Here is a 24,740-nt window from a genome sequence, read left to right as displayed (position 1 = left end):
GTCCCTAACAAGTAAACAAAAAGAGTCGCCACTTTGAAGAAGTAGGAAACACCATCTGTTCATGCGTCGATACCTCAAAGGGGTTCCGATTTCACAAATGGACAGCCAGAGCTCTCTCACATATGAGTGGTTCTGTGACTTGCATTTTACTGAAGACCCAAAGCAATCCATCCATCCATCCATCCATCCAGTCCATGTACCTGCTTGTCCTATACAGGTTCTTGAGGTGCCGGAGCCTATGCTAGAACCAACAGGTGCAAGGCAGGAAATAACCCAGGATAGGTTACTAACCCATCACAGGATCGAGACATTTTTAATGACAAAACACAAACTTCTAACCACTTAATCCATATGATTTTCTTTGAGGTTTCTCTGCTATCTAGACTTCCAAACTGCAGGCTATTTACAGAAACAGGGAAGTATCTCCCTTCGGGGCATAAAAACAGATTCTTACTACTGTAGATCAGAAGCCTTCAGTCTTGAGCAGAATAGCTTAATTTGCATGAGAACAATGGTACCTTCTTAATTAAATTTTCTGCTTTTAAAGTTGGTTGATCAGAAGTATTGCTGAGGACAGCAGAAGCTAATGCTTTCATGGTATGACCGTGCCCTGCACAGCACACTGGAAGGCGGGAAGAAGAATCCTTCTGGGAATTATGCAGTGGGGATAAGCTTTTCCGGGATGTCTGTGCAGTGTTCCCTGTGCCTGCATCACGCAGTTGCTTTATTTCATATAATACGGGTTAATAGCCACAAAACTAATGTTATGGTAATTAATTTCCGGCATTAAAATGTAAATGAATTTTATGAATAGATGAGTGTTTTCAATACATAGGAGTCAGTCTTGCTTAACATTGATGGTTTCCTTTGGATCTCTGGCCATCACCAGCTAGAAACTTTGCGGACTGTTCTGTTGGCTCATTCTGAGGTACCATACATATCAGGAATCAGAAATTCCGTATTTGACATGGAAAGTCGTTGGAACGCAACCATTCATCAACCTCTTCCTGCCGCATTTATGCTACAAGTACCTGTCTGCAGTTATCATCTTTGATATTATTGTTTTTTTTAGCTCACCTAAATTTCATCATTTTGCAGCTGATGAAGATGACTTTTCCTTGAACCGTTTTGATAATTACATAATTTTACAATTATCATCTTGCCTTGACTTAATGAGGTGTGCACATTTCATTATTATTATTATTATTATTATTATTATTATTATTATTATTTAAAGCAACATGTTAATTGGCTGCAAATACTCAATGTAATTAGACTAATATTTATAGGACTGGTTGTGTAAATTACCTCAGCCTCCCTCCTCTAATAAGAGTTATGATGGCGGTAACGACATTGACAACAGCTTGTCATGATAATATGCAGGTGAATGTATGGTGCATTAAATTTAGCTGTCCCAGGTGCTGCCTGATGATCTGTCCTTGAAACAGGCTGCAGTTAATAGACTTTTGTTTTTGACTGCTGCTTCCTGTGTTTACTAAAGTGTAAAAAGCATGGCTTCTCTTTAAATAATGATTACATTAACTTTTTTATGGCGCTGAAATTGTGAGCTAACTTTTTTTGTATTCAAGACAGAAAGGCTAATTAAGAACGGCTAGATGTAATTATATTGGCAAAGACAAGTATGGCTTATCTTTTGGAAGATAATCATTTGCAGTATATTAAAAATACATTTTTCATTGCGTAGTCATGAAGAGAAATCACTTAGAATTAATATTTTATAGTAGCCTGATGTATTGCCTGAAAAAAATGGATGAGAACATTTATTTGATATTAGAGGTAGGAAATGAATTGGATTGAGAATTACTGAACTGAAATGATGTTTTTTGAAACCAACAAACACATAGTGGCCATTCTCTCTGCTGTAAATCACTTTGAATAAAACAATCAGACAAATGAATAACATATTTTTTATAGGCAATCCATGTAAATGAAAATAATTGGGATAATTGTAAATGCTGCTGAATATTCGTACAGTGCATTGAAATTGGTATTGACCACGGACCTGGTTAGATCAGCTTATCTAATCAAAAGTATTGAGCAAATTAAAAGCATCACATGAACTACAGCTTGTTAGTGTTTCATTTCATAGGTTGCTGCAATGTGATTTATGCGTAAGAAAGCCTTGGAAAACTGTATTAAGGTTGTTATTTTAAAGCCATTCTCTTCTGGGATTAATATATTTCTACATCATAAATAATAACCTGTATTTGCACTGAGTGTCTACCCATTGTTATACATTTTTGCATGTATTGCAGTAATGTGAATCATATGCAAAAAAAGTTAAGAAAATTGTATTTTATGGCATTTACTTATGAGAGCAAAGTATGCATGTAGTTTATATAAACCTTTCATTTTTTGAATTTATTCCTATTTGGGGGGGTTTGTCCATGATTGATTTTTTTTCCTTTCCAAACCACTGCTGTACGCAGTGCATCAACTAGTGTATCGCGCAACGCCGGAGCCATCAAAGGTGAGGATTAGCCTTGGGTTTTCATTCATAGCTTTGTCACTTTAATCCCTTTTGTCATTTGGTTGTTAATCCCAGGGGCTCGATCTTTTTTATTTTCCCCAGCAGCAAAATAAACAAATAAATGAATGAAAGAGAAGGCGCACCTCTATAATCGACTTTGCTTGATCTTCATCTCATTGTCTCTGTTTACCAAACGAAGTGTGGACCTTTTGAAATAAGGGTTGTCTATATTTATTGGTGCCATCTCCCTGCTAGTGCAGATTACTGCGGTCAGTTTAATTGTATTGCAAGGCCTTGGGGATGTTATATTCAGGGCCTGATTTTCAAACAGCTGTCCTGTTGCCAGACGTTGGGGAATTTTCATGGGCCATTTTAAACATGACAAAATGAAATTCGACAATTTCCAGCATTTACAATGACATCTACAGTAGAATTGTCTTTTCTTCGGCTAAATAAATCTTGTATGTTGTTGAATTAATTTTTTTTGCCATAAAAGTAGCATTTCAACTTTTTAAAACCTTTATTTGGATATTTCCCAGCATTCATCTGCTGTTTCAAAGTAGAGAGGTTTTAAATCGTGGACTTTGTTCTTAAATATGCGTTATTTATTATGCCTTATGACTAGTAGCAGTGGTAGTTTGAGATGCAACCTCTTTGCATCATTGTATTAGTTTGAGTCCCAGATATCTTTTCTTTGAGGTTCTTACTTCTTGCTAAAACACTTTGCTCTGTGAAGGACATTGTGCGAGTGCATGAAGTTGTGTACACTTGCTAATGAAAGGCACGTTCATCGGAATCGTGTAGTACTTGTGTGATGCATATGATCCTTTGAGGTGAATGAAACTGGAGACAGGCTTTCTTGGTTGATAACGGAGTTCCCTAATGTGGCAAATACATCACATCAGAAACCTGTGTACATCATCCATTGTGTAATTGAAAAGCCCCGTATTGCACATAGAAACTTGGTTCCCCATGACCCTCGTTATGTTTCATAGATTTTGGCTTAGATATGTTTTTTTATTTATTTTTTTTTTTTTTAAGAAATTGCAAAGAGATTACATCTTGGAGTAGCAGAGTGTAAAAGTAGTAATGACCCCCATATTATACAACCAATGTGGTTTGATTAACCTGTTTGTCCCTCCTGAACACAGATGGCTTAGCAAAGACGTTTGTGAAACAGGTGACAAATTTTAAATTATTACCCCAATAATTGTGTTGCTCAATCTGGTTGGGTGTCCAGTGAAATTTTTCAGTATGTATCAATTTAGATTTTAAATTGTGTGTCATTTCAGCTAGCCAGACCTTTAATTTGTGTATGAATCAACATGATGAATATAAGTACAAAGCAACACATTTGTAACAATTTAGCCAGGCCATGATTTCTTGCAAGACTGCTTCAAATATTTTAAATGTCAGTGCCTAATTTGTTGGTTTCAGAGTAGCAGAATGTTCTTTCTCAAGTTTATTTTTTTTAAGTATGGAAAAAGAAAGTTTTCTTTTGAAAAACAGCTGTTTGAAAAGCAGTAAACATGTTACATTGGAGGGTCAATGCTTAAGGCCCTTAATTAGCATCGTGGTTTTCTACACAAATATCCATTTCCCTGTAGAACTTCAGGAAAAATGCTTTCGGTTTTGAAATATTCACGCTATGGGTATTGAAATGTGTTGAAATTTAAATACCCCAGAGGTAACACTGGAAATTGTGCTTTTTTTCCCGTTTGTGTCGTTTTTTCTCTCCCCTTTGGCTTTTCTTAGAAAGGTATCGGACGGACCAAAAAGCAGCGTGTCGTTTTCTTGACGTCTGAAGTCGTTAAATATTAATGAACAGCATTGATTACCAAGTCATGCAGTGTGAACGCCGGCGGTTTATGACAAGCTAATTTTTCTTCCAAAAAAAGCACAATGTGACCCCCCCCCTCCCCCCCCCCAACCCCGTGCCTTTAACCTTGGGCTCCTGCTCTGGCTGCTTTTTGCTGTAGGGGGACATGGGGTAAGTGTTCAAATCTGCTCTGCTTGACAACTTGACAGATGAACAAAGGGGACTTATCTTATTTTGTCAAGGGCTGGCAGTCACTCAAGGTTTGCTCAGCATAAATAAATAAAAAGGGAGTGGAGCAAAATCATCCACTCTGACTAATGAACACGTAATTTTGCAATTTATTCACCTCTTCCTTTTTTTCCTTGTAAAAGCAGGTGTTCTGCTGCGTCAGTTGGTGCCTGTGATGTTTTATGAGCCATTGTACAATCACAGGGGGCAAAAACTGTAATTATGAATCTCTCCGGACAAAAGTTGCAAGTGCAGCACAACCTTGATTCAGGAAGCAGATGAACATCTGGGATCAAGATATTTCATGATTATTATTATCATAATTGTCTTAATAAAAATATCAAATAAAAATGAGAAGGTGTGACCCCTGAAATGAGACCTTTTTCATCTGTACCAATGAAGTCCAGCTTTAAATAGGAAATATTTAAAAATGTCATTTTTGAGTCGTGCACAGGTGCTGTAATGTTTTCCCCCCAACATTATATTGCAGCATCTGCTTTTGGATCTCAGTTGTAAGTGAAACTTGATCAATGATGGCATTAGCTTTGCTCATTCACTGTATGCCATATTCAGCAAGTAAGGTAAATGCACTCGAGCAAAGTGGACATCTGATCTGGGAGGATGTCGCTGAGCTTAATGCCCGTAGCTCATCTGATTCTCAGCAGGGCCCTGGGGAGTGCTCCACAAAGCCAGATTTCTCAGTTAGCTGGGTTAACTTAAGCTGAGTCATGATTGTCCAATGGGAATGCTCCGTACCTAAATTGTTATTGGATTACAATGACGTTAATCCAGCTAAGAAATCCTGCTTCATGGAGCCACCCCTCTGGTCATCTACAGTGAGGTGTAAAATTAGGCCTCTGGTTTCTTTACCTTTAGGAGTTTCAGGCCTGTAACACACTCCCCTGCCCAGACCTGAAGAAGACCACACCCTGGACCCCATGGACGCCGGTCAACATCTCCGACAATGGCGGCCATTATGAGCAACGCTTCAGATACACCTGCAAGGCCCGCATTGCTGACCCCAGTCTCCTGGAGGTGGGTCGGCAGAGGATCGAGATGCGTTACTGCTCCAATGATGGTTCCACGGACTGCTCCACTGATGGTGAGTTCCCTCTACGACCTTCTCAGCGCATTTGTTGAGATTGGCTATTTTGCCCCCATACTAACGCAGTGAAATATCAACAAAACTGAGAAATAAACTTCGTTATAAAAATAACGAAACGGTTTCTACGCATCTGCGCTTTTTCGGAAAAAGCGGATGAAGTTGTGAGGCTTTGAGGTTGATGTCACCATTAGTTAGAAGTGACACTTGTCTAAACAAGTAGAAACAGACATTCATAGGCTGCTATAAGACACTGCATTCACAAGTCCACTTGGTAGGTAAGTCCCCCGTTCACTGTTTTTCACCAAAACCTACTGTCTCCCAAGTGTGTGAAACAGGCAAAAAAAATGCGTTTTCAGAAAATGGAAAAGAATCACAGCTCCATTTAATCGCGTTCTCCTTACGGTGAATGTAAACATTTGTTTAAACAAGACTCTAATTGACTCATTTGCAGCAGCTGAGATCCGACAATGTCCCAGATAACAGTGATGTAGAAACAGCCTGGGCTCATTTGCTAAGATTCTTGGGAGCAAATAAAAATATCTTACTGTATTTTGGTACCTGCCACCTATGTGAATGTACAGTGGCTGAAGAGAACCTACTGCTCCCACACAAACACCAATAATGTTTTGCTTTGATGAAAATCACATGTAGAATTTCCTCTGTTTGGCTTAATCTCAGTGCCTCCAGGTTATGGGTACAAAAGTGGTGGCAAATTTTTTTGCCTTGTAAACGAAAAATGGATGCAGATTAGACTGGGGTGTTTGTTTTATTACTGATTAATAGTTTATGATTACAGGAAGGAAGAACATTATTAATGGTATTTTATTACATGTTGTAATGAAGCTTTATTTCATAGAAAGTTGACATTCTGACAAGGCAATGAGGCTGACATTGTCATCGCTGTAAATATGTGAATGCAAATGACTATAGTGCATTTTCTAATAGCTCTGTGGAGGTTCGGCGTCCTTCACTGTAACAGACTTAATTTCTTTAGCTTTTGTTTGCTTGAACCCTCATTTGCACCATCTCTCTAATGGCTGGCCTGTGACTCACAGCCTCCAACAGTTACATATTGCTGTAATTGGGCTTATGAAGTTTAGACAGACAGGTTGTATTGGAAAGAGAAGGTGACTCAGCAGTTCTGACACAAAACACAGACTAAAATAGCTGCTGTTCATGGGTTTCTTTTTCTGTAATTGTGATGGACATTCTTTACTTCTACAGGCATGTGAATGATACTGGCTGGTTATATGTGAGGTGCATCTTTTGTATGTCTTCATGCCTATAGATGAGTGCTCATTTTCATGTAGCCTTTTAATTCCTTTTCCTTCAGTGTGAGTCTGGTATTCTTCTTGGACTAAAATCCCAGTTTTTTAAGTTTATAAATAAGTAAATTGGATCTGAGACCCTTTGGGGGTCCAAATAGTTGTTTGGGGGGAGGGAGTCCTGGAGACATTGCAGATTGACAGAAAAATACAATATTACAGAAATAGTATCAACTCTAGTTCCTGGTTGCTCATATGATGACACATTGGTGGAGTGGGGGCCTACATTAGGTCTATTTTTATTTGCAGTTTCTCTGGTTAAATAATGGTTTAAGGGATCAGTACGTCAGTTATTTTGGTCCCCTGCTGTTGATGGGTCCTGCCTCTACATGGCAGTTATCACACTGTCTACCCATGGCTAAGGGAAGTTTGCATATAAACACCAGCAGTTTCTTCATTTCTCCTGCCAGTCGAATTCCATCAAACAGGACTGCAGTCCCACAAGACTCAAAGGTGGTCTGCATCAGCCCTCATGCTTGAGCTGTGAGTGTATTCCACAAAGTGGTGTGCTGTATGCCAGTGTTTCCCAGTCCAGTCCTCGGGGACCCGCAGACAGTCCATGTTTTTGCTCCCTCCCAGCTCCCGGCAGGGAACAAAAATGTGGACTGTCTAGCAGGGAGCTGGGAGGGAACCAAAACATGGACCGTCTGTGGGTCCCTGTGGACCAGGTCAGCTGTATGAGATGCAGAAAAACCTGCATTTTCACAAGCCGCCTCCTCGCCGGTGGGTCTGGCAGACCCGGTGGTTGTGCAGTGTCTGAAACCTTCGCAGTTCTCATTAACCGCTCATTATCGTTATCATCATGATATTCAATTCAGTTTCTACCAAGCAAAGCAGACTTACTATCCCTTCCAATTCTTTAATGTAAGATAAAGTAGTTCACCCTGGTACAAAGAAAACTTTTCTGTTCTCCAGGAGGCTTGTGGTGCATCCATATCAGTTATTCTATGACTGTAATCCAGAGTTGAAAGTAAGTGAATTGTGAGCACATTTTTTAGTGTGAATGACTGAAATGTATATCTCTAGAGATGTATATAGGGCAGGGGGCACTGCAGATTGGGAGGTTGATGTCTCCACCCATTTATCTGGGTCCAGGGGATTGTAATAACTGGTTTTGATTATTGAGGGACTTATAACCCCCTCTTCCCAATAGTATACGTTATTTTCCAATTTGTATTATAAATCTTGCTGTTTCTTTGACTCATATTTTAAAGTTAATCCATTGGTGTCAGATTAGCAAGCAGTATTTTAAATGGTTAACATTTCTAATGGATGGATGGTCCCTGTTTTGTGGTATTAGGTTTGCTCTTACGTCTTGGTGTTTTAACACTTGTCTCAACTTAATAATGAAAAATGCTGTGCCGCAGATGAGGTTTACAGTAATGGTACGTGTGACAGACAGCTTTAGATGAGTTCAGTTTCAGCAAATCGGTGGTAATCGAGAGGCGACTGTAGTTGTCAAGAATGAATAAGAAGAAGGAACACAAATTGAATTTTTTTTTTCTTCATGAAATATACCAGAATATCAGGACAAGCATTTAGGTCACAAAGATATCAGCGTTATTATGGAAAAAAACACCTTTTATCTCCTTGTTCTTGCTCGTAATCTTACACGGACTGTTCTAATAATGCTTCGACAAGCAGGAGGTGACAGTCGACCTGTCACGTTTCCTGCAAGTTTTTTGCAGTCTTTTCTTCTTCCTCACTATTTTGTTACACTGGCTTTTGTTACCTCCACTCTTGTTCCGAAATACGCTTCCCATTTTTTTCACCCATCCTTGTGCCACGTGGCTCCTTTCCCCAGCCCGCCTGCAGCGAATCTTAGCAGATTCTCGGATTACCGTTCCCGAACTATCGAGTGTCGCATAACATTCTTTAGTATATAACGACATCATCGTTTTATTCTCGCTGTTTCACATTTCATTTTTGGTTGATGATCTTTTAATCGACATCCAGAAAATCAAAGGCAAATAATTTCCCTCGGCGCTCTGCTTCTCAGTCCAGGCGGTTTTATTTTATTTTATACCATGCAAGAAAATCATTACAAACATTATTGCGTCTATAACAACGCTTCATTGCACCGGTGCCTCGCTGTTGATGTCACGCTAAGTAGGAAGCGTGGAGCCGGCCAGCTGAGTGTTTTTAGACAGAGGATGAAATACGGCATGATTCTATCTACATAATGTTTTATATTCTTTGCCAGAACAGCCGCAATATTTTATAACTGCACACTTAATATCACAAATGCATTACCACCTGTTCACAGACTCTCAAAACAGAGTTTCATTATCACAAGTATGTAGTTGTGGCTCAAATTAAAATCACTAGTGAAAATCACTAGTAACTGTATTTATTTATATACAACATATAATAAACATATAATAATATTTTAAATGATACACAGGTAATTTAAATCACCAGGCCTTATCACAGGTTATCTGCCTTTATTTGTGCATATAGATGTGTGTAAAGTATGATGCAAATTGAATGCTTATGAATGACCACAGAGTGTATCACCTTCCCTTGACTCCAACATAAACATCTGTGGCTAAATTCAGTAATGGACAAAATACAGCTCATTGACACAGATGATTGGCAGCCCATCCAGAGTATACCAGAGTATATTGTCTCCTTTTTTAAGATTCATCATTAGCCTGTCCAGGATCAAAGGCTTTGAGAGTGTAGTTGTGTAAGGTGTGGTAAAGACATTTTGGTAACGCTTTAAGCAATCATCATAATGCATTATATATGTCTTCATAATGGATTATAGTGCATTCATCAAGTATTATAAACACGACTATAACTATTTATAAAAAGGCATATCGCATTATTGTCATATTTATTATGCATTTTGAATGCTTTATGAAGTTCTTCACTGTAATCCACTGTAGATACCTTTATAATGCATTATAATGGTTGGTATAAAGGATGCTTTGTACTGCATTATGAAGCTATTAATAGTGCATTATAAATGAGAACTTCACAAAGCATTCATGATGTATAATAAAAATGATTATAGTGTGCTATGCCTTTTTATAAATAGTTATAATACTGCTTGATAATGCATTATGAAGGCATCTATGATGCATACATTACATGTGACTTAAGTAAAGTGTTACCGAAATGTTAAACACTTTACATATGTTGATTACTAGAAGTTTCTTCTACTTTGAAATATTTCACATATCTGACATATCTGGCGTCTTCTGCTTTGTTGCTGTGCTAAGTGTTGGGTCTGTGGTGTGAATAGCAATAGGCCGATCCCTTTAGATTCCCCCCCCCCCCCCCCCCCAGCACTCCATCAGAGTGTCTGTAGCGCCCTGAGTGCTCTGCTTTACTCTCCGTGTATGTAAAAGCCTAAGTCAGAACCCTGTATTGACTCTGCGGCATCCTAAGCTTCTGCTCACCTTGTGCTTCCTTCCAACATGCAGTGCGTTGGCTGAAGGGAAAAGGCTGTAATGCCCACGTTGGCTCTCGTTATCAGCAGCATGCTCTTTATCCTATTGTGAGGCCCTCGCTGTACATCTGTGTGCGGGTAGATTCTGCACGCATCCATCAGCACGCAATGCCTGCACTCAGAGATCGGCTAATGTTCACAGAGAAAAGAGCCTTGCAGTAATACAAAATATGATTATGAGTTTGTATGAGGAAAAATGTAATGGTTACAGAGCTCCTTTTAAGTTCAATCTGGCCTGTGCTTCTTAATACTTTACACATATCTCATTATTTCAATAATACTGGCTTGCATTTTTTTTATTGCGATTATTATTGAATTGCACCTTTTTATATTTTTATATCGTAATTTTTCTCTCCTGAAACAATGGAGCAGATGCTGATGTAGATAATGTAGCTTTGACTGTGCCGCTGATGGAAAACACGCATGTAATTGGCATAAATCGTGTTAATTTGCGCAATTAGTGCATCTAGGTGTTTATTGGCAAAGGTGCTGCTCAGTACAGTCACCTGCAGAAGTATAATTTATTTGATTTTACTCATTTAATTTCAAACAACTCCAGATGTAAACTAACATATTTATGAAATGTTGTATTTGATTAGCTCATTTGTAATTTCTCAGAGTACTTGATGTTGCATTATAATGAGCCCTGGTCCTGCTTTGGATAAGCAGTACTGGGAGAATGGCTGGAAATGTATAGCTACATACATGCAAAGATTCATCACACACCCCACTGCATCCCTGCCCCCTTCATTCATTATTCATCGACGGTTTCCCATTAACACGAAATGAATCTCGCAATGTGTTCGTCTCAAATCGCACGTTTGTTCTGTGTTATCTGTAGACCCAAGAATATGGTTAAAAGAGAACGTGATCATAAAATAATTTCATGACAAAATAAAATGTATGTGGTAGATAAATAAGTCGGATATGTTGTGAAGACGGTGTAAATTTGAAGTTTTCACTGTTGTATTATTCCGAAGGTATTATGAATGGGGTTGTGTGACTCACTCCCGCTAAAGACGCAATGCTGGGTGACTTTATGATGAATTGCGATTGTGTCTCTCTGCTAGTAAAAGTCCAGATTACTGTTGTTCCTTCTTCTGTCTCATCAATAACAGCTCAAGTATTTCACGCTGTATGATCTCATACAGCCATCCATCATTGCTAATTTCCATCCGCTTCCTGCACAGCCACATATATTTAGAATGACTTGCTGAGCTTTTATCCAGAGTGACTTATAGGTTTTCACATTTTTCCGCCTGGTTATCATGCTGAAGGTGGTTCAAGGTTAAGTGCCTTGGTGAAATATACTGCAGCGTGGCCCTTCCTTGGGCTTGGAACCAGCAACCTTCGGGTTATGACTGCATGTTATGTTTCCACCTGGTTGATTATGCTGAAGGTGGTTCAAAGTTAAGTGCCTTGGTGAAATATACTGCAGCGTGGCCCTTCCATGGGCTTGGAACCAGCAACCTTCAGGTTAAGACTCTACATAGCAACTTAGTAGTTTATACAGATAGGCCTGTAACAGTGAAGTTTCTGTTTAAACACTTTCCCTTCGTGTGGTCTGTCCAGGAGTGTAGGCAGCCCAGCGTGGGGGGGTAATTCCGCCCAGAATGAGCAGACAGAACACCTAGAACATGATGCTAGTTGGCGGCACACAGCCCTATTAGCCTCACCATTATGAGCCCTGCAAAGGCACGCATTTCAGCAGGCAGGTTGATGAAGACCCTTTCACAGCGTGGCTTTCAAGCAACTGTCACCACAAATGGTCAGTTTTTTTTGAAGGGCCTGTTTTTGGATCACTCCCCCCCCACACTCTTTTTACATCCTCTACAGCCTTCACTAAGTTTGCTCATTTATGCATATAATATAGTCTGAACCTTCGCTAGTTTAACTCTTCAGTAATGCTGACAGATGAGTCACATTCATCACCGATGCAAAGGGCGATATTGTTCGCTCTTGGCTGGCGGTCAGCGTGGTCGAGCCCCTGGTGCCAGGCTGAGCTCTGTCAGCACCGTCAAGGTCAGCTTTACCTACAGAGAGGTCACCACACATAATTATGAGTGCAGACCGACGTGGCGTCCTACTGAATGAATACGAATGTGGACTGTTGGCTGCTCCTCTCTTGATTGAGCATTTTAAAGGTGGTGCACTTGCAAATCACGTTTTCCGTGTTGTAGTTTGTGATTTGTTGATGTGTTTGCTTTGCTGTATCAGGCAAGATCTTAAAGGGAAACTGATGAATAGTGAACCCATACTGTGTGAAGTCAGACAGCGGATAGCTGCCTTTTTACTCATTTATCTGACTCGTTTATCCAAAGCAACTTTCAGTAGAGGGAAGTGTTTCAATTTATATGAGTTTTCTGGGCCTTAAACCCATAACCTTTGCATTGTTGGTGCAATGCTTTACTTGTTTGGCTGCTGTTTAGGTATTTTACTGATTTGTTCATCCCCACATCCTTAAGTATCAGAGCGTTTCTTTACTTTCCGTCTTCCCCTTGCCGTCCAGGAGACCTCCTCCGTCCGGGCCGGCTGATGGCCCACACCGTGAACGGCGGCTGGTCAGCCTGGTCGTCCTGGTCCCAGTGTAGCCGGGACTGTGGCCGGGGGATCCGCAGCCGGAGGCGCTCCTGCACGAACCCTGAGCCCAAGTACGGAGGCCTGCCGTGTCCAGGGCCCGCCCTGGAGTACCAGGAGTGCAATGTCACGCCCTGCCCCGGTGAGTGAGACCATGGCCTGCGTGTGCCGGTGGGTCAGGAGCACGGACCAATCCAGTCCCCCATAATGTAATAAAAGCCTGTTTTTTTAACATTGTGTTGACCATTTTCCAGGATCCCATTATGATCTGTGATTTTTGTGCAATCAAAAAACTAAAAATATATTTTGTTTGGTCACTTATGGGTAAGATTAGGGCCGGGTAGGGGTTAAGTTCGTCATGTTGTGATTGGAGTTTTCCCCATAGAAGTCACACAAATAATCATTAGCATGGTTACTAGTGGAAACAAAAATGTAAATATTGGAAATATGTTTCAAAGAAACCAGGTTCAAAACCAGGTTAAAAGCAACGAGGCCAGGTTATGGATTTTTAAGTCATCTGTGATCTACGGCAGTATGTCTAAGGACAACGCCTCTCCAGCGGGAATGTGGCGTCTAGATATCAGGTGCTTTTAGCCACAGGCTTCATCCATGTTAATACCAGCAGGTAATTTAGCGTCTCATTGAAGGAGGACATATCCTGCATCTCAGGGAAGCCAAGCTGACTTGAAATGCGTCACTCTGTGTCCAGGCCAGCACCTAGTAACCATCGTGATCGGGGGGGACGCTAATGCAGTCTTACCCGGGGACTTGCCTCTAAAAAGGAGCCTTAACTGAGCTAATTTAATAAATTAACCTCCCTCTCCAGTCAACAATTTTTGTCATTGCCACCTCCTCCCTTAGTTGACAACTACATCATCCTGGAAAAAGTAGGGGGGGGACTCTGACAGCTCAAGTAGTCTAGGGACCTCTGACCTTGCTAATGTACCTCTGATCACGCTACGGAAAGACGTTGGGGGGGGTTATTCATTTATTTCGTTGCTGAGGTGGTATTAATGACGGGGTCTGTCACAGAGATGCCAGCTGTACTTTCTCATGGTAACAGTGACCATTAATCACGTTGTCTCCCGGTGCGTTTGTTTTTCTTGGCAAACCTGTAATCCGTCTCCTGATATATTCTGTTACAGCCACTGGATTCGCTGTTAGGAGGAGTGTGCTGATTGTATCAGTGAGAAGGTGTTCCTAGTAAATTGGCCGCTGACTGTTTGCTGGTTAGGGTTGCGTCACGTCTGATGCAGTCCAGCTCGAGGTCGTGTGGGTGTGTGTCATGAATTTAAAGTTGACGGAATGACTGCTAAGGGTGACGTGCCTGGATGACTGCTGGTCATCAGTCTGTGTGTTTGTAGAGAAACTTATTTTGAAAATCAGGATGGGTCTGTAGGGGCTGCGCAGTTGGTCAGTGGGGATGCTGGCCGACCTTGTTCGTGAGTCGTAAGTCGTTTTGGAGAAAAAAACACCTGCTAAATAATTAGTGTAACATAATGTAACTTAATGTAATATAATTGGGTGGCAGTTTTGCTGCACATATCCAGGGTTGTGGGTTCGAATCCCTATACCATGTTATTGCATGTGTATTGCGTGTGAGTTCCCTGCCTTCCTGAGGTTCCAGACATACAGTGATTTTGGATTAGCGATCGGAAAACCGATGGATTTAATAATACAGTCGATTTAGTTTTGGGGTTTTGAAATCATCCCAGGATACCTACCTCAGATGGCACAGTATGTCGTATGAAGTTATATGCGATCCAGTCTGTTTCTTCACTGAGACGTAAACAGCAGGGAAATTCAGTTACACCTTCACTCACAGTAATTCCTCTACGAAACCTCTTAAAGTTAATCTTGAAATTAGATTAAGGTAGGTGCGGACATTCAGAAATGAGATGGTTCCTGGTTGACATGTTCTTTACCCTCTCCAGACATTCGAAACCACTAAGAAAAACACGTATGGCTTATAGGTTTCACAGAGGGTTAAATCAGGTCCAGAGAACATCAAAGATATTACTAGGCATTAGCTGTAGAATGAACCATTTCTGTTCATTGCATTTCAAAAAAATCTCTAAGACTAAACTGTCCTCATTCTGAGGCACATAGTTCGATATTCAGTAGTGGTGGAATTGATTGTAAAGCACCACAAACATAAGTTCTAAAATGAATTTAATCAATGCTTCTCAGGATATCGTTAAATTTGTCTGGGCTATCTTCCCAGGAGAGGCGTTGTTTATACTTTACTGTTCAAATTTCATGCTCATCAGAAAGGTAGGCAGAGCTTTTATTACAGCACCTGTATCAGCTGTGAATCACGGCATCACGAGGAACACAAACATTTGAGAAGTTTATGTCCATGACCATGCATAAGTAGTTAAAACTCCTTATGAGAGTTTTTAGAGCCAAATAATTTCTTTATAACCTATATACCGAACAATCATAAGCTATACAAGGACATTAATAAAGGTTTGTGTCAGCTATCATAGCAACTGGTTGCTTGGTAACCCGCTACATGGTAGGAGATTGATAAGGATCTATTTGAAGAGTTTATGAGACATGAACATGCAGTGTATTATGGCTTCAAAGACATATAAACATTCATAAGTGCCACACTCCCTTACTCCTAGCAGTTAACATCTGCATGGTGGGCCGACAGACCCGTAATGGTCTGTGTACCCTCATTAGTTGGAGGGTCTGGGTGAGAGATATGTACCTGAATGAATTAGACCTGAAGTTCTGCTGAGGCACATGGCAGGGGGCCGTCTGCTCAGCCCCCCACAGCGGGCCAGCAGGAGACCCGCCGCATGGTAGCAGTGTGCTCGACAAGGACTAATGGACATTCAAGAAGAGCAGTGATTTATAATCTCATAATTTCACTTTAGCGGAGCAGAGTGTAGCATAAGCGACGTATGCAGAGTAAAGTGCGCGAACCTCAAGGGCATCTCATGAGCAAAACGATATGCATTAGACAGAAATTAAAAATTTATATAAAAAGCGAGGTATGCATAAAGGCCTGGAAATACCTTTTTATTACAGAGGGGAAATTCTAGATTTTGTTCAGCTTGTTGTCAAGTCCTGTATCTCAGTATGCCTCATTGTTCAAAGGTCTCCTGTCCTGGAGATGCCTGGGGCTCATTCCTGGCTATCCTGTTGCTTGGCAGCTCTTGGCATTGAGCCACATTACTTAGTCCCCCCCCCCTCCCCCCTGCCGTCACACCTCTTCTGAACCGCCCTCTTCCCACCCTCTCAGTGGACGGGAGCTGGTCCTGCTGGTCACCTTGGTCCAAGTGCTCCGTCACTTGCGGGGGAGGTCACTACATACGCACACGAAGCTGCAGCAGCCCCACCCCGGCCTATGGCGGAGATATTTGCCTGGGACTGCACACGGAGGAGGCCCTATGCAACACGCAGCCCTGCCCAGGTAACCGGCACCCACCGCTACCCAGATACCACCATGATTTGGGGCTTTTTACATGGCTGTCCTTCATTATCAGATACACAACCTACCTTCAGGTGTGGCATATTTATTTCTGAATGAAGGCACGCAGTCTGCGCACAATAACCTTTTTTGCTTCAATGAAATGAAATTCTCGCAGGCTTAATTGAAAACCTGTCATGCAGCAGAGTGTTATGTACCGGAAATAATTCTGTGAATCTTGGCTAAAATTGCGGCTGAGAGACAGAGATACTTTTTAGTGTGTGGTCTGCGAGGAGCTGGGGCAGACGGACGATACAGTTTGGTGCAAGAAGCCGTCGGTGGCTGATTAGGGCTGCCGTGGGTAGCTAACTTCTGGGGAATTGGGGTTTCTGTCTTCGTGACGTGCTTCTGAAGAGCGCCCAGGTATTAATCGACCCGTAACATATTGTGTGCCCATCTGTTTGGCGTGTCGCGCGATAAGTCAGCTGAATGCATCAGCAAGGCTGATCTGTCCTCCCCGCAGGACATTTTACTTCAGATGATGCAGGGCCAGAGCTGTCAAAATCAGCAGGAACACAACCCACCCTAACAATGACCTCTTCACCAGGCCGAGGTCCCGAAAGAGCTTCTGCAGTCTCTCAGCAAGAACTGAGAGGCTCAGAAGGAGATTCTACCCTCAAGCCATCAGATTAATTAATACTTAATCACCAGTTATAACGTAACGCTTGTGTCTTACTCCTGCCCCGCCCACTTCAGTCTTCAGACTATTTAAACTATATTGCACATTTCTGGTCTTTTTTCAGTATCTTTCATTTCCTTATTTATGGCACGTTGATCATCCATCCATCTATCCATCCATCCATTTTCTATACCCACTTATCCTTTTCAGGGTCATGGGGGTCCAGAGCTTATTCCAGAAGCTACAGGCGCAAACATATTTATTATACCGTTACGTTTTATGTCTGTACGGCTTTCGCTGTTTTTATTATGGCAGAGTTCACCACTTTTCATTTCACTTCAGGTTACAGCCCGCCGGTGTTCCCTGCATGTGACATATAAAACCCCTGAATCTCTGAATCCTTAAGAAGCGTGACGGCCCTTGAGATGTCCTTGAGCTGTCCCCGTGGGCTTCGGGTCTGTGTTTCAGAGAGCTGGTCAGAGTGGTCGGCCTGGACGCGCTGTGACTCCTCCAGAGTCCAGAGTCGCCTCCGTCACTGCCAGGTGCTCTTCCCTACTGGAGTCCAGTGTTCCGGAAACTCGTCGGAGGTCAGGTCCTGTGCGTCTGACTCCAACTTCATTCCAGGTGAGCGAGCCATTGGGCCTCAGCTCCGACCCCGTGTGAGTCCCATTGGCCGCCTGCTGGAGGCGATCATGCACCCATTCTCCATCCAGGCTGCCCCAGTGGTCAGATCCTCTCTAACGGCCACCCCCGTTATCGCTCATCAGAAATACCCTCGTCTCTCATCTTCCCCTTTCCCCATAGGTCAGCATTTTCATAAGCAGATGAATGTTTAATGCATCGCCAAGTCTGATTCCATAAACGGGTCACGTAGGATTATAGTTCAAGAAAGGAAATCTGATCTTATAAGGTGTCCCCAAAGACCTAAAAGAAAAATTAACCTCATTAGGTTATTATGGGAAGACTGATCTGAATATACATTACATTACTGTTGCGTTACAGTTTTGCATCCAATGACATCAGTCTCTAATGTTTCATTAAGCCTTATTAAATATCCTGTAATTTATCCTTTATTAGTGTGACTTGAAATATAGTGTGAGGTTCTGCAGGAGGTAATTTGATTTATCTGTTTAAATTTTATTATAAATTGCTGTAAATTCCTGTCATCTATGTGTTTTTTCCTCCCTTTAGAAATATCAATTGCTCGTTCCAGTCATGATGACAGGCGATGTGGAGGTAATATTTAATTCGGCTTATAGGCTTATCTGTGGTGTGTAGTAATATTGCATTAATTTCTGTTTAAATTATTAATTAAACGGATGTATTTTGCCATTTGACAAGATGAAGTTGTTTTTCTGCAGATTTCAACTTGTTCCACATGATTGCAGTGGGTCTGAGCAGTTCCATCCTGGGCTGCCTGATCACCCTGTTAGTCTACACGTACTGTCAGAGGTACCAGCAGCAATCCCATGATGCAACAGTCATCCACCCTGTATCCACTGCGCTCAACACCAGCGTCACCAACCACATCAACAAGCTGGACAAATATGATACTGTGGAGGCAATTAAGGTTAGTGTTAGGCCTTGTCTTCTGCATGACATAAGAAGACGTTGCTTGAACGAGTCCTCCAATTTGAACAAAACATACTCTGAGTGGCCATACACTGCTTTCTCATAAGTGATTGAGTGTTTTTGATCTCCCATAAAAAACGAGGTGGGTTGTAACAGTGGGATTATAATTATTACATACACATTTTTCTGCTATGTGAATGACTGTAAACTGCATTTTGTGACAGAATTTGTGTGTAGAATTAGGGTGCACCGTTTAAAATTAAATGGAGGATATCTTTGGACTGTTGGTTCTTCATACAAAACAACAAACCACTTAACTTCCAGTTAAGAATTGAACTGGGTGTGGATTTTGAGGCTTCTTTTACGGCTTTGCGCCCGGTTCACGAATGGCATCATGAAAAATTTACTTGTAATAGAAGTCGATGTAATTATCCGCGATTTATTATGACTTTAGAGCCTGAGACATTTTTCTGGACACTTTTTCTGGGCAGTAGCTCAAATGAAAATGGGCTCTTTAGAAGCTTGTGGGGAAGGAGGCGACCAGGCCGCTGATTCACATTAAGCAGAGATGTACAGCCTGACGGCCGCCAGCAGCTTCCATGGTTAAGCTCTGCAGATGAGCGTGGAGCCCGCAGCCTCCTCCATCCAGCAGAATCGATTCGGTGTGGCAGGATAAGCATGCAGATGAGGTCCAGCAGCCCCTGGCCCACTTTATGAACCAATCCTCCAATCCCCCACCCGCTGGCTGGCTAGGGAGCCAGACCTGATCAGTGATGCCTGCTGGAAGGCAGGGTGTCAGCTGAGCCACCCCAGGAGATCTGGAGGTGACTGACAATGTGTCCGAGGTGGAAACGGGGCACCATCCAATGGCAGGCTGGATGTGATTCACGTAGCACTGGGGCCAACAGGACACACACCGATAATATACTGTCAGTGGCCAGTTTAATAGGGACAACCAAGGCAAGCAGCCTGCTCCTTCAAACAGCCAATCTTGTGGCTGCAGCAATAGGCAATATTTACCAGGGGGTGCAAGTACGCCCCCTACTCATCAGATGGAAATGATGTTTGAACATCTTAAGTCCAATAAAATTAAATTACTTTGTAAGGTAATGAAAATGTGGGTTGTGTTAGTCATGTCACTGTGTAATAATTTATTGTTAATTCAAATGTATTTATCTGGATTAACGGCTCTTTTGGGGCTCTCCTACTTTGCACCCCCTGGAAGAAAAACCTATGGCTGCAACTCAATGCGTACAGTTAAGTTAGTGTTCGATTAAGCAGAAGAATGTGTGAGACGCCTGATCTAAGCCATTTTAAACATGGGGAGACAGTTTGGTGCCGCACACAGAAGCAGCCGCCCTTCTGGGATTTACACACCCCGCAGTGTCATAGAGATTACAGGGAAGTGTGCAAAAAATACACAGCATCCAGTCAGCAGCAGTTCTGTTAATGAAAGAGTCCTGAGAAGAACAGCAAGGCTTGTTAAAGCTAACAGGAAGACTAAAAGTACAAAAATAACAGCTGAACACAATAGCTGCATGCCTAATGGCTTCTCTGAACACGCCACTGGTCTAACCGTGAAGCAATTCTGGAGGAAAAAGTGGGTTATGCCGGGTATCAGCTAGGTGTACCGGATAATGTAACCACACAGTGTAGGTATAGCTCTGTTTGTGGGTTCTTCCTCATGATGAACAACTCCTAACCCCAAACCACATAACACCACATGATTCGTCATTTCTCCCCAACGTAGCTTAATACGCTCAAACACAGGCACACCGTGGCTTCCAGCTAATTCACTGATGTTATCTACTCTGCTCTCCTTAAGTGCCTCCCGTTACAAGGGAATAAAGGCATGCCGTACAACCCCCCCCCCACCCATGCTCTCTCTCAGCCCTGCTGTGCATGACCCCCCCCCCCCCTCCGCCGTCCCCCCACGCTGAGGTTCCCTCTCCCTCATTCCTCTTCACAGCCCGGTGTGTCCGTGCTCTTGCCCCTGGATGACCACGGCTCTCGCCCGCCTTTGTCTCCTAACACCGGGATGTCGCGGGGCTCCGAGGTTCTCTGCTAACACTCGCCAACTTTGCGCCTCCCCAACTATTCGACCTCCTCCGAAAATCAGTCCCGCTCCGCGGTTGCGGCAGGTCGGCGCTGACGAGCTTGCGCTCTCGCCAGGCTCCATCTTTCATGTCCCATATCACGGGCCCGGCCCGGCCCTGCCCAGCCGTACGCTTGTGAGAAGGCAGTGTTATTTTTATCATTTATTTCTCAGTTTCCCTTTTGAATCACTCCATGTACATTTCATCTCCTGCTTTGAACATGAGTTTTTACGGTCATTTTCCCATGTTGCAGTACATTGAGAGGCTCTTATATAGTCACATGTCTAATTACACCCTCGGTTTTCCAAAATAATAAATGCCAAGTTCAGCTGAAATCGTATCCAAGTAAGAAATGTCACTTCTCAGTGAAGCTGGACTTTTATTGTATAATGGCTGTTATTTTCAAAAGAAAAGACTGCACTTTTTAATTTAAGAATTGCACTGACATTTACAAGGATTCCCATACTTGGATTTATATTCTACACAGTATCAAATGTGCAAATACCATTGTGCGTGTAAAAAAAAATTGTACCCTTAAGAACCGAAAGAAAAATTGATATTGACACAGGGTGCATTTTTTTGGAGCTATGCTGGTTGACAGTCACCACATGCATTATTAAAAAAAAAAAACTGTCACAAACATTTTATTCACCATGTCACACCAAAGCATTACCATAGATTTTTTTCTGTCTGCAGTAGTTTCCACTGGGTGTATATAATATATATAATGTTAATTTGTTTTTTTAATGTCTTTTTTTTGACAGAAGGTTTAAATTCATGAAAGCTGCACAATTGCAGCTTTCATTTAATGGGTAGATTGAATGATATGCTTATGCCACATGAAGTTTTGCTTTTGAATATAAAACAGTAGAACCATGTGTAAACAGTTTTTGTGTTGAGGCCAACCTTTAACATAATCTGGAATGGTGGATCAGATTAGCGCCCAAGAGAACCTTAATTTACTAGGTCTGTGGATATCTTCACAGATGTATACCAGATGGTATTGAGGAAAGCAAATTAATTACTTGTTTAATTCAAGTTATGTTACCTCTGTGATTAGGGATTATTTATGAACACAATGTGCTAGAGGATAGTAATTCAAAATAATTCACAGATTTTTTTTATTTAATTTTTTTACAAAAAAAATGCATCGTAATGCATTGGGGCCAGCTAGAAAAAAATACCATCTTCATTCTCCATTCTACATCTGAGCTCTTTGCACAAGACTTTTCATCTCTGTGAAATATTGTGTTATGTTTACTGCAGCCCTACTACTGTAGCAACAAATAAATCTGTAAACCATATTAAATAAGTCACCACCTAGTGTTCATCATTCCTCTGACAGCGATGTGTTTTATCTCATTTGCAGGCATTCAATAAAAATAACCTGATTTTGGAAGAAAGGAATAAATACTTCAATCCAAACCTTGCAGGGAAAACTTATACCAATGGCTACTTCTCAGATCTCAACGCCTATGATGACTATTGACTGTCCTTGGATGGAGTTGAAGAATGAACTTCTATGTTGAGTAAATCTGCCTTTTTCAGTACTGGTTTATAAAGACATTTTGTAACATTCTGTGTGGGACTTCCTCAGTTCAGTTCATCATCCACTGTCAACCTACAAAGAGAACAAAGCCAGCTTTGTGAGGCTGGAGATCCCTTTGCAAATCCAGTCTTGGAAAGACCCTTCATTCTCTGTCCCTAACTTTTAGATTGGCTGGGGGAGAAAATGGATGGACAATTCAACAAAACGCACCAACTCCAAGGGAGGAGTGATATTGAAGAGACAATGAAGCATAACTGCCTTTTTCGAGGAACTGCGGGAGGGCGGATGCATGGCGTTAAATCAGAACTTGTCGTCTGTCACTTCGTTTGTTTTGCATGGTTGCTGCCTTCCAAAATCCGCAGTGTCCAGACAGCTTTGTCTGCAGTGCCGGTCAAGCGGCCCTATAAGAGAGGTGAACCAATCACACGGCCCTATTCCGCACACCATCAAGGGGAAAATAGCTGATTGGCTGTCAGGCAAAGCCAGACAATCATAATGTACATATTTAGTCAATGGGCCGACGCGATCCTCTTTGTTCACTACATGATCCCCTCCAGCAGCTAAAATGTCATTTAGTGAGTCAATTAGTGAGTCTGTTAGTATTTTGTTTTAAGCGAAACTCATTTTGCAGCTATGTTGCTTTGCTTTTTATTTTTGAGGAAAAACATTCATTTCTGTGTTCTGGTTTACACTTAAATCCAGCAAATGTAAAACCTAAGAGGGAAATAAAATTGGCTGCTGGCAAAAACGAATCCCCACACGGTTTTTCTGTTGTGAAACAAGCAGTGACTTGCCTTGGTACCTGCTAAGATGACCAAGCGTGGCATGAAAAACATGTTTTTCATATGAGCATATGTGAATTTCTAGGATGTATGAAAAATGTCTTCAGTATTTTTTTATCCAGTAATGAAGTGAGCTCTTCAAGTGTTTTAGTAACATGTATGTGTTTTATTGTAATCATTTTCATTTTTTTATTACCAACATTGGCAGTTATATTTTGCATAAATTAAAGAAAAAGTCTCACGTCTTTCAGCTGTTGTAGCTTATGGTAGATATTGAGTTTATGAAATTGTTTAGTCGGTATAACCACAGCAGTGTTCCCCATCACCTTTAACCTAGTGGGCCGCCCATGCGAAATGGTATTTCAGTCTCGACGATTAACGATAACAGGCTTCCCTCTGTGAAAGAGTGCTGATCTTGCAAAGGGGGAGGTGACAAGTTTGAGTTAAAGTCCAGCCAGAGGTGACCTTATGTTTTTGTCCCGAACACTTTTTGGCTGGCTGTCCGTGCGAGCGTGTGTGTGCGTGCGTGTGGGAAAAAGAGGTACTGTTTCTGTGTATTATTATTATTATTATTATTATTAAACCTACCTGTTCATACATAAAGCTTTGTTTGAAATATGTACTGTAATCAGATTAAATAAATGTTACATTGAACTGTTTTCACAATTGTTTCTTTTATGCTGAGGGCTAAACTGCACAATTAAAAAAAAAATGACTCCCTCATTGCAAAAGGGTGGTATCAGTAGGGGGTTCTGTGACTTTCAGGGCTATGGGTTGGTCCCTGCAATAATTCTCTTTGTGGAAGTTGCATGTTCTATCTGTACTTGTGCAGTTTTTCTCCTGTGATGGCCTGGCATCCAGGCCAGGCTGTCCGCTGCCTTGAACTCTTCCCTTCTATTGGCTCCAGGTCCACCCACAGCCCTGTGTCTGCTGTGCTGGTATGGAAAGTGGATTTATTCATTGCAAGGTAAAATTGTATGTTCCAATGTTGTCAATAGGCTACGCACTATCCACAGAGTATGCTGTGTCTGTGAAACTACCATACATTACTGTACCATTCTATAAAAAACATCACATCCCCTGCATGATAGTGATTGTGACTTAATTGCATGTTGTTTTTACACAATAATCACAAAACTAGGCCCAAAATAAAGGTTTATCTTTTTGCTATTCTAGCTGTACCAGTTTTAAAACTTTTTCCCTCTGCAATTTGTCTAATTTTTTTGAGAGGGGCTGTAGGGAAAATAGCTGATGTTCAATAAACATTGCCATGTATCGACTTTATAATTAGTTTATTCTGCTAATGCCACTCAGGTTGTCAGACGCATTTATTAGTGGTACCAGGTCAGTTTCTCCCACAAAACCATCTGGAAAAATCTGCAAGGGAAAATAGACAAAATACAACAATTACTGTCTGGCTATTTTATTATACAACAGGAACATGTATGATCACTCAACTTACTGAAAATGAAATATTCTACAGAAATTGGTATGTCAATTTTTATAAATACTGGCAGGTTACATAACTAATATATATATATATATATATATATATATATATAATTCCAGTTATGTACTCTTATTATGCATTACTTTATAAATGTAAATTTGATTCAGGAAAACACACTTAAGTTAGGAA

The 24,740-nt window shown here is 41.4% G+C and overlaps 1 protein-coding gene across 2 annotated transcripts in view; it reads left to right on the top strand.

The window, feature by feature from the left end:
* sema5a (sema domain, seven thrombospondin repeats (type 1 and type 1-like), transmembrane domain (TM) and short cytoplasmic domain, (semaphorin) 5A) overlaps positions 1-23,760 on the top strand; it is a 94,992-nt gene extending 71,232 nt beyond the window's left edge. Inside the window, exons 16-22 of one of the 2 annotated variants that reach the window (XM_048976480.1) lie at positions 5,415-5,640; positions 12,935-13,144; positions 16,256-16,426; positions 17,571-17,726; positions 18,294-18,338; positions 18,464-18,672; positions 22,140-23,760. In XM_048976480.1, coding sequence (XP_048832437.1) covers positions 5,415-5,640; positions 12,935-13,144; positions 16,256-16,426; positions 17,571-17,726; positions 18,294-18,338; positions 18,464-18,672; positions 22,140-22,259 — 1,137 coding nt within the window. In that variant the 3' untranslated portion in view covers positions 22,260-23,760. Of the gene's footprint in view, positions 1-5,414; positions 5,641-12,934; positions 13,145-16,255; positions 16,427-17,570; positions 17,727-18,293; positions 18,339-18,463; positions 18,673-20,643; positions 21,354-22,139 lie in introns of those variants that run through there. The other variant, XM_048976481.1, reaches the window with a different exon arrangement.
* The last annotated feature ends 980 nt before the right edge of the window (positions 23,761-24,740 follow it).

The sequence above is a fragment of the Brienomyrus brachyistius genome, chromosome 15 (assembly GCF_023856365.1).
Source record: "Brienomyrus brachyistius isolate T26 chromosome 15, BBRACH_0.4, whole genome shotgun sequence".
Lineage (NCBI taxonomy): Eukaryota > Metazoa > Chordata > Actinopteri > Osteoglossiformes > Mormyridae > Brienomyrus > Brienomyrus brachyistius.
Note: the sequence above shows the minus strand (reverse complement) of the source record. Positions and strands in the feature narration are given on the sequence as shown.